At 44.9% G+C, this 11,006-nt stretch overlaps 1 protein-coding gene across 1 annotated transcript; it reads right to left on the bottom strand.

The window, feature by feature from the left end:
- Positions 1 to 768: 768 nt before the first annotated feature.
- Positions 769 to 10,760, bottom strand: bmp3 (bone morphogenetic protein 3). Its single transcript, XM_055911117.1, has 3 exons — positions 10,042 to 10,760; positions 4,422 to 5,398; positions 769 to 1,495 (listed from the first exon to the last, which is right to left on the bottom strand). Exons 1-3 carry the CDS (start codon positions 10,322 to 10,324, stop codon positions 1,304 to 1,306), a joined length of 1,452 nt encoding a protein of 483 aa, XP_055767092.1. The 5' UTR covers positions 10,325 to 10,760; the 3' UTR covers positions 769 to 1,303.
- Positions 10,761 to 11,006: the final 246 nt, after the last annotated feature.

Raw genomic sequence — 11,006 nt, 5'->3', positions numbered from 1 at the left:
ATGTCTTGGGGGTATGCTAACCTCCCCAGTTATTGTAATGGTGAGAGGTTAGCATGTCTTGGGGGTATGCTAACCTCCCCTGTTATTGTAATGGTGAGAGGTTAGCATGTTTTGGGGGTATGCTAACCTCCCCTGTTATTGTAATGGTGAGAGGTTAGCATGTTTTGGGGATATGCTAACCTCCCCTGTTATTGTAATGGTGAGAGGTTAGCATGTTTTGGGGGTATGCTAACCTCCCCTGTTATTGTAATGGTGAGAGGTTAGCATGTCTTGGGGGTATGCTAACTTCCCCTGTTATTGTAATGGTGAGAGGTTAGCATGTCTTGGGGGTATGCTAACCTCCCCTGTTATTGTAATGGTGAGAGGTTAGCATGTTTTGGGGGTATGCTAACCTCCCCTGTTATTGTAATGGTGAGAGGTTAGCATGTTTTGGGGGTATGCTAACCTCCCCTGTTATTGTAATGGTGAGAGGTTAGCATGTTTTGGGGGTATGCTAACCTCCCCTGTTATTGTAATGGTGAGAGGTTAGCATGTCTTGGGGGTATGCTAACTTCCCCTGTTATTGTAATGGTGAGAGGTTAGCATGTCTTGGGTGTATGCTAACCTCCCCTGTTATTGTAATGGTGAGAGGTTAGCATGTCTTGCATCTGTAACTTTCTCACTCACCGTGATTCATTAAGGACTACTTTAATACACAAGTGAATTTGTCCCAATACGTTTGGTCCCCTAAAATGGGGGGGGGGGGGGGGGGGACACTACGTACAGGAAGTAGTGTACTTTCTAAACGGTTTACCCGATATGGATGAAAATACCCTCAAATGAATGTTGACAGTCTGCACTTTAACCTCATAGTCATTGTATAATTTCAAAGTGCTGGAGTACAGAGCCGAAACAACAACAAATGTGTCACTGTCCCAAATACTTTTGGAGCTCAGGAATCACAGAAGGCCTTTCCTTCCTGGGGTTTTAGCCTCCCTCTTTAAGGTGCTACCTCAAACTGCACCCTCCTCTCCAGCGGCTGGTTCATTCTATTCAAACAAGTAAAAAGTCATGATGATGATGGTGGTGATAGCGATGATGATGGTGATGATGATGAGACTAGTCAGCTGTTTATTTTCCAGGGTGTTTCAGGCTTCCAGTAGGAGGAAGGTCCAGCAGTCCTTCCCTGAAAAGGTCCATCTTCATTTAGATAGTAGATTGTAATCCCTAATCTCTCTGACAGTGCAAAAGTGGAATATCCTTGATAGGTGGCGATGTTGCAGAGAGATTGTTCTATGTGTGTGTGTGTGTGTGGTAATTGTCCCTATCTGCAGGCGCAGGAGTCCACAGTCATGTTTGGGTAGACTTTGAGCACCACGTTCTTGTCCTCGTCGAAGAAGAGGATGGAGAGGGAAGACATCTTGTCTGGGACACAACAGGGCTCAGGGATACCAGACACCACCCCTACCGCTCTCACAATGCTCTGGATGGTGGCGTGGTTACTAGGCTTTAGAGACTACAGGACAGAAGAGAAGGACGTTAAAGAGGTTAAAGATGACATTCTATAACTAACTAACCAGACAAAGATCTATCGGACTGGAGTAACTAACCAGACAATGTTCTATCAGACTGGAGTAACTAACCAGATAATGTTCCATCAGACTGGAGTAACTAACCAGACAATGTTCTATCAGACTGGAGTAACTAACCAGATAATGTTCTATCAGACTGGAGTAACTAACCAGACAATGTTCTATCAGACTGGAGTAACTAACCGGAGAATGTTCCATCAGACTGGAGTAACTAACCAGACAATGTTCTATCAGACTGGAGTAACTAACAGGACAATGTTCTATCAGACTGGAGTAACTAACCAGACAATGTTCTATCAGACTGGAGTAACTAACCAGACAATGTTCTATCAGACTGGAGTAACTAACCAGACAATGTTCTATCAGACTGGAGTAACTAACCAGACAATGTTCTATCAGACTGGAGTAACTAACCAGACAATGTTCTATCAGACTGGAGTAACTAACCAGACAATGTTCTATCAGACTGGAGTAACTAACCAGACAATGTTCTATCAGACTGGAGTAACTAACCAGACAATGTTCTATCAGACTGGAGTAACTAACAGGACAATGTTCTATCAGACTGGAGTAACTAACCAGATAATGTTCTATCAGACTGGAGTAACTAACCGGACAATGTTCTATCAGACTGGAGTAACTAACCGGAGAATGTCTCACTGCTATCAACACAGACTGCTAGTCTCATTGCTATCAACACAGACTGCTAGTCTCACTGCTATCAACACAGACTGCTAGTCTCACTGCTATCAACACAGACTGCTAGTCTCACTGCTATCAACACAGACTGCTAGTCTCATTGCTATCAACACAGACTGCTAGTCTCACTGCTATCAACACAGACTGCTAGTCTCACTGCTATCAACACAGACTGCTAGTCTCATTGCTATCAACACAGACTGCTAGTCTCACTGCTATCAACACAGACTGCTAGTCTCACTGCTATCAACACAGACTGCTAGTCTCACTGCTATAAACACAGAAAGTTAGTCTCACTGCTATCAACACAGACTGCTTGTCTCACTGCTATCAACACAGACTGCTAGTCTCACTGCTATAAACACAGAAAGTTAGTCTCACTGCTATCAACACAGACTGCTAGTCTCACTGCTATCAACACAGACTGCTAGTCTCACTGCTATCAACACAGACTGCTAGTCTCATTGCTATCAACACAGACTGCTAGTCACATTGCTATCAACACAGACTGCTAGTCTCACTGCTATCAACACAGACTGCTAGTCTCATTGCTATCAACACAGACTTCTAGTCTCATTGCTACCAACACAGACTGCTAGTCTCACTGCTATCAACACAGACTGCTAGTCTCACTGCTATCAACACAGACTGCTAGTCTCACTGCTATAAACACAGAAAGTTAGTCTCACTGCTATCAACACAGACTGCTAGTCTCACTGCTATCAACACAGACTGCTAGTCTCACTGCTATCAACACAGACTGCTAGTCTCACTGCTATCAACACAGACTGCTAGTCTCACTGCTATCAACACAGACTGCTAGTCTCACTGCTATCAACACAGACTGCTAGTCTCATTGCTATCAACACAGACTGCTAGTCACTGCTATCAACACAGACTGCTAGTCTCATTGCCATCAACACAGACTGCTAGTCTCATTGCTATCAACACAGACTGCTAGTCACTGCTATCAACACAGACTGCTAGTCTCATTGCTATCAACACAGACTGCTAGTCTCACTGCTATCAACACAGACTGCTAGTCTCACTGCTATCAGCACAGACTGCTAGTCTCATTTCTATCAACACAGACTGCTAGTCACTGCTATCAACACAGACTGCTAGTCTCATTGCTATCAACACAGACTGCTAGTCTCACTGCTATCAACACAGACTGCTAGTCTCACTGCTATCAACACAGACTGCTAGTCTCATTGCTATCAACACAGACTGCTAGTCTCATTGCTATCAACACAGACTGCTAGTCACATTGCTATCAACACAGACTGCTAGTCTCACTGCTATCAACACAGACTGCTAGTCTCATTGCTATCAACACAGACTGCTAGTCTCACTGCTATCAACACAGACTGCTAGTCACTGCTATCAACACAGACTGCTAGTCTCATTGCTATCAACACAGACTGCTAGTCTCATTGCTATCAACACAGATTGCTAGTCTCATTGCTATCAACACAGACTGCTAGTCTCATTGCTATCAACACAGACTGCTAGTCATAATATACGTAATTTCACATCCCCTGTTGTTCAATATTAAAAACCAATAAACTACATTAATCTCCAAATCGGGGTCACCGGAATATCTTGATGTAAATTTGGGATCTTGAGCAGAAAAATGTGGAAACCCAAGTGTTAAGATCATAATGAGGAAACAATGGTTGACAACAGCAGTTCTACATTCTGCCACACGGTGGTGCTGAAGGGCCACTGAAGTTGACAAACAGAGTCTGTGAGTAGCTGTTATATGAGCCTGCCAAGCCAGGCTCTGGAGAGTTACACCTGATTGTTACACCTGATTCCGCTTATCAAGAACTTGGAACAAAAGTCTACTGGAACAAAAGCCTACTGGAACAAAAGCCTACTGGAACAAAAGCCTACTGGAACAAAAGCCTACTGGAACAAAAGCCTACTGGAACAAAACCCTGCCGGAACAAAAGCCTGCCGGAACAAAAGCCCGCCGGAACAAAAGCCCGCAGGAACAAAAGCCCGCCGGAACAAAAGCCCGCCGGAACAAAAGCCTGCCGGAACAAAAGCCTGCTCAACCTGCAGCTCTCCAGGATGAGGGTTGGGGACCCTGTCTGGGAAACACATACTGGCACATTATTAATTACATGAAGCATTGAGACATACCTTAGGCATGGGGAACTGGCATGACCCTGAGCAATAGTAGGCATCAAAAGACTTGGGAGATATAATCCACTCGCTCCAGCCAATGTCTGCAAAGTCCACCTTCAGGTAGCGACGAGCACAGTTCCGTGGTTCGTTCCACTGCTTCTTACGAGACTTCTTTATCGTCTGCTCGTCAAACTGCAGCAGGGGCATCTTACCGCCGTGCCTCTGGCTCTTACCGCGCGTCTTTTTTCTCGGCCGAGGGACTGGCTTGTTCTCCAGCGGTTCGTAGGGGCTGGTCTCGTCCCAGCCCGTCGTCTCATACGGGTACTCCGGCCCCGGTAACTCGTTGTTCTGGAGCGGGAGGAGGACGCTAGCCGAGCGCCGGTGTCTGTGAGGAGACGCCTGTTGGGCGGCGGTGCTATTCCGAGCGTTCAGCCCCAGTCTATTGAAGCCAGAGGGGAAAGCCCCTTCTCCAGCCGTAGTCGTCGTTTGATGCCTCTGTAGTGTCGACACCACACTCTCGGGCTCGGAGATGGCCGTGTCGTTGGCGTAGACCAGGATGTAAGGAGAGCGGTCTGAGAGGAGCTTCTTCCAGGGCCTGGCTCCAGGCTGGGATCCCACGTCGATCCCGATCAGCAGCTCACGATGATGCTTGGCTTGGTTCACCACCCGGGTGACGTCCTTCCACTGCCAAGAGATGAAGTCCCTGTATAGTGTAGACACGTTGATCACAAAGTGGCCCAAAGCCCTGGTGTGGTTATCCACTGAGGAAAAGCTCCACACATCCATCTGGACGTGGCTGTGTCTCCTGGGGCCATGGCGGAATGAGGAAGGGGCTCCACAGCTCTTGGGCCTGGTGGTGCTGCTGCAGCCAGGGTGCTGGGTGCTGTTCTGAATGTCTCCTATGTAGTAGTGGAGCGTGGCCGACAGGACGGCCTCTGACTTGGTAAGAGACGTCAGGTTGAAGATCTGCAGCTGCTTGTTGTTGATGGTGCCTGGGAGAGCAATAGGACGAGGCAGTTAGTATAGAGCCCACAAATTCAAATAATTTATACCTCTGACACCAGGTGGGTACAATTAATGATCAGGTAGAACAGAAAACCAGCAGTAGTAGGGTAAGATTTGAACACCCCTGGAATAGAGAGTATAGGGCAGACAGGTCCACGTGTCCATAGAATTACATGAATTATAGGATCTCTCTGTGCATATCGTTCAATTTAGTTTCAAACCTGGAGCAGAACAAAAAAAAAATGTAATTAGAGGCTATTTAAGCCAGGTCCACAAACCCTATCATTCAAATGTTTCAAAGCTTCATAGGGCATTTTCTAGGGACATCTTGCAATCACAACTAATCGCTAGTCATTTGGTTCCCAGTTAACAAATGTTGGTTGACAGAATGTTGTTGGAAAGCAATGTTTTTAATAACCAAAAAAGAGACCCTGAAGGGAATGCTCTGTGTGGGTTTTCTGTAGGCTGCAGTGACGGCAGTGAACACATCATTGCCTACCTTATCCACCCCCCTGCATTAGCAACACATTCCAGCAGGAGGCACTGTTTTCTAACGTATGAGTGCTGAAACCTGCCAGGTTCTACATGGCAATAGGGAGTTCTATCTCCATGACAATAGGGAGTTCTATCTCCATGTCAATAGGGAGTTCTATCTCCATGTCAATAGGGAGTTCTATCTCCATGACAATAGGGAGTTCTATCTCCATGACAATAGGGAGTTCTATCTCCATGGCAATAGGGAGTTCTATCTCCATGTCAATAGGGAGTTCTATCTCCATGACAATAGGGAGTTCTATCTCCATGGCAATAGGGAGTTCTATCCTATCACTGGTTATATCCCAGTGTGACAACTGCATAACAGCCTCTTGAATGTAAAACATTTATATTTAGGAGTTACATAGGCCACACCAGCCCAGTTTACACCAGACATTCCATTGGAAAGTTGAATAAAGTTGAAAGACAATGCAGATGTAACATACACAGACACAAATGACCTGTCCTATCATTGGCTACTCACCGATAAACACAGACACAAATGACCTGTCCTATCATTGGCTACTCACCGATAAACACAGACACAAATGACCTGTCCTATCATTGGCTACTCACCGATAAACACAGACACAAATGACCTGTCCTATCATTGGCTACTCACCGATAAACACAGACACAAATGACCTGTCCTATCATTGGCTACTCACCGATAAACACAGACACAAATGACCTGTCCTATCATTGGCTACTCACTCATAAACACAGACACAAATGACCTGTCCTTTCATTGGCTACTCACCCATAAACACAGACACAAATGACCTGTCCTTTCATTGGCTACTCACTCATAAACACAGACACACATGACCTGTCCTTTCATTGGCTACTCACTCATAAACACAGACACAAATGACCTGTCCTATCATTGGCTACTCACTCATAAACACAGACACACATGACCTGTCCTTTCATTGGCTACTCACCCATAAACACACAGACACAAATGACCTGTCCTATCATTGGCTACTCACCCATAAACACACAGACACAAATGACCTGTCCTATCATTGGCTACTCACTCATAAACACAGACACAAATGACCTGTCCTTTCATTGGCTACTCACTCATAAACACAGACACAAATGACCTGTCCTATCATTGGCTACTCACTCATAAACACAGACACAAATGACCTGTCCTTTCATTGGCTACTCACTCATAAACACAGACACAAATGACCTGTCCTATCATTGGCTACTCACTCATAAACACAGACACAAATGACCTGTCCTTTCATTGGCTACTCACTCATAAACACAGACACAAATGACCTGTCCTATCATTGGCTACTCACTCATAAACACAGACACAAATGACCTGTCCTTTCATTGGCTACTCACTCATAAACACAGACACAAATTACCTGTCCTTTCATTGGCTACTCACTCATAAACACACAGACACAAATGACCTGTCCTTTCATTGGCTACCCACTCATAAACACAGACACAAATGACCTGTCCTTTCATTGGCTACTCACCCATAAACACACAGACACAAATGACCTGTCCTTTCATTGGCTACTCACTCATAAACACAAACACAAATGACCTGTCCTATCATTGGCTACTCACCCACAAACACAGACACAAATGACCTGTCCTTTCATTGGCTACTCACTCATAAACACAGACACAAAAATGCATAACAGGCTTGAAGGCTACTGTTAGTCCAAACCATTTCCCTAGGGTTAGGGTTAGGGTTAAACAACAGGTGAAACAGCCGTTCATTACCCTGGGATACTAAACAACAGGAGAAACAGCCGTTCATTTCCCTGGGATACTAACCAACAGGTGAAACAGCCGTTCATTTCCCTGGGATACTAACCAACAGGAGAAACAGCCGTTCATTACCCTGGGATACTAACCAACAGGTGAAACAGCCGTTCATTTCCCTGGGATACTAAACAACAGGTGAAACAGCCGTTCATTTCCCTGGGATACTAAACAACAGGTGAAACAGCCGTTCATTTCCCTGGGATACTAACCAACAGGAGAAACAGCCAATCATTACCCTGGGATACTAACCAACAGGTGAAACAGCCGTTCATTTCCCTGGGATACTAAACAACAGGAGAAACAGATGTTCCGTTTTGGGTAGTGGGCTCAGTGTTTCATTGGTTGGGCTTTGGATCAACAGGTGCTGTGTAGTCCCAGCTATACAACACCTTCCTAATATTGAGTTGCACCCCCCTTTGTCCTCATAACAGCATCAATCCGTCAGGGCATGGACTCTACAAGGTCTCTAAATCGTTTCACAGGGATGCCGGCCCATGTTGACTCCAATGCTTCCCACAGTTGTATCAAGTTGGCTGGACAAGCTATCTTTTGGGTGGTGGACCAGTCTTGATACACAAGGTTAACTGTTGAGCATGAAAATCCCAGCAGAGTTGCAGTCCTTGACTCAAACCGGTGCTCCTGGCACCTACTACCATACACCGTTCAAAGGCCCTTAAATATTCTGTCTTGCCCATTCACCCTCTGAATGACACACACAATCCATGTCTCAATTGTCTCAAGGCTTATAAATCGTTCTTTAACCTGGTCTCCTCCCCTTCATCTACACTGATTGAAGTGGATTTAACAAGTGACATCAATAAGGGATCATAGCTTTCACCTGGATTCACCTGGTCAGTCTATGTTATGGAAAGAGCAGGTGTTCTTAATGTTTTGTCCACCACATATATACACTGCTCAAAAAAATAAAGGGAACACTTAAACAACACAATGTAACTCCAAGTCAATCACACTTCTGTGAAATCAAACTGTCCACTTAGGAAGCAACACTGATTGACAATAAATTTCACATGCTGTTGTGCAAATGGAATAGACAAAAGGTGGAAATTATAGGCAATTAGCAAGACACCCCCCAAATCAGGAGTGATTCTGCAGGTGGTGACCACAGACCACTTCTCAGTTCCTATGCTTCCTGGCTGATGTTTTGGTCACTTTTGAATGCTGGCGGTGCTCTCACTCTAGTGGTAGCATGAGACGGAGTCTACAACCCACACAAGTGGCTCAGGTAGTGCAGTTCATCCAGGATGGCACATCAATGCGAACTGTGGCAAAAAGGTTTGCTGTGTCTGTCAGCGTAGTGTCCAGAGCATGCAGGCGCTACCAGGAGACAGGCCAGTACATCAGGAGACGTGGAGGAGGCCGTAGGTTGTAGACTCCGTCTCATGCTACCACTAGAGTGAGAGCACCGCCAGCATTCACTTGGAGTTGGAGTTACATTGTGTTGTTTAAGTGTTCCCTTTATTTTTTTGAGCAGTGTATATATATACACACACACTCACACCCTACACTGACAGTCTCACACAAAACCAACACACATTCACATACAGTAGACACACACACACACACACACACACACACACACACACACACACACACACACACACACACACACACACACACACACACACACACACACACACACACACACACACACACACACACACACACACACACACACACACACACACACACACACACACACACACACACACACACATCATTTGCTGCTGCTACTCTGTTCTTTATTTTACTCTTATTATTATCAATCCTGATGTCTAGTCACTTTACCCTGCCTTCATGTACATATCTACCTCATACCTCTTCCCGTTGATCTGGTACTGGTTCTCCCTGTATAGTTTGATCCCACAGGGCACAGACATCAATCAATTCAATGTCTAGTTATGTTTTACATTTGGTTGAGTTGTAAACGAACTTGAAATCAGCTAACAATTTCACTCTTGGATCTAAGTTAAAAAAAATATGAAATGCGCTAATGTTGATTACTTTTTGCAAATTCAATTAGTTCCCCATGTTGATTCAACGTCTTCACATATACTTTTTTGGGGGTTGAAATGACGTGGAAACAACATTGATTCATCCAGTTTGGCTCACATTTTGGATTATTGTTTATTTTATTCCTCTTGTGCTCATATATATTTTTAAAATTACATTTATGTAACTCTACATAGTTGTGAAAGGCTTCTAAGCAAGAATGTCATTGTTAAGTCTACATTCGTTAAATTCGGCATGTGACAAATACATATTTAATTAGATTTACCCCAATGCGCTTTAAAGCTGCGGACCGTATTCCCATCCTTGAAAGGAAATCCTGCACGGTTGTATTTGTCGTAAAGCATCTGCATGTGTTCCCTCATAGTATCCTGTAAAAGCAGGTCTTGCTCATTCTTCTCTGAGCGGTCTTTGTCCGCCCGGGGGGCACCGGAGTGCCCAGATTCACCTTTTCTTTTCAAACCAGTGAAATGATCGTTCAACATCGCGCAATATCCACCGAATAGATAGCTCCATCCGAGCAGCAGCAGTAACTGCGGACAGAGAGCCATGTTCCCAGTGAGAATAGTGGTGGACACTTTCAGTCAGAAGAACTTGCTGGTCAAAATCTCCCACTCAGAGCGCGTGTCCCAGGTCCTCTTAAGAGTGAAAATAGGTGGCATCACCTTGACATTCGTCCAGTGTTCATTTGTTTAATAATCACCTGGAAAACTCGACACTCACTAAAAGAAAGAAACAAAGAAGAGGCGATAGCCAACAAAACGACAGAGCGCTGTACTCCTGCTGCGCGCTCCGCTCTGCGTGTCTGCCGTGAAGTTGAAAAGTTAAATAAAAGTTGTTCTCTCTCTCTCAGTTGAGTGAATAAGGACTCCCTCATCCCAGTTCGACGTAATAGCTAATAGTGTTGAAGAGGGCAGCAGCTCTTGGTTTTGTTCAGATCTGGGCAGATCTCTCCATCAACAGCCAATCGTCCCCGTTCTCAGCTTTCATTGAAGGTGAAGGATGTTGTGCTTGGTAATATATATGACTAGTGGGACCAGCTGGGTATTACTACAGGGACCAGCTGAGTAGTATTACTACTGGAAACAGCTGGGTATTACTACTACTGGGACCAGCTGAGTATTATTACTACTGGGAACAGCGTGGTATTATTACTACTGGGACCAGCTGAGTATTATTACTACTGGGAACAGCTGGGTATTATTACTACTGGGAACAGCTGGGTATTACTAC

This window comes from Salvelinus fontinalis, unplaced genomic scaffold (assembly GCF_029448725.1).
Source record: "Salvelinus fontinalis isolate EN_2023a unplaced genomic scaffold, ASM2944872v1 scaffold_0050, whole genome shotgun sequence".
Lineage (NCBI taxonomy): Eukaryota > Metazoa > Chordata > Actinopteri > Salmoniformes > Salmonidae > Salvelinus > Salvelinus fontinalis.
This window is presented reverse-complemented; position numbering and strand designations above follow the sequence as displayed.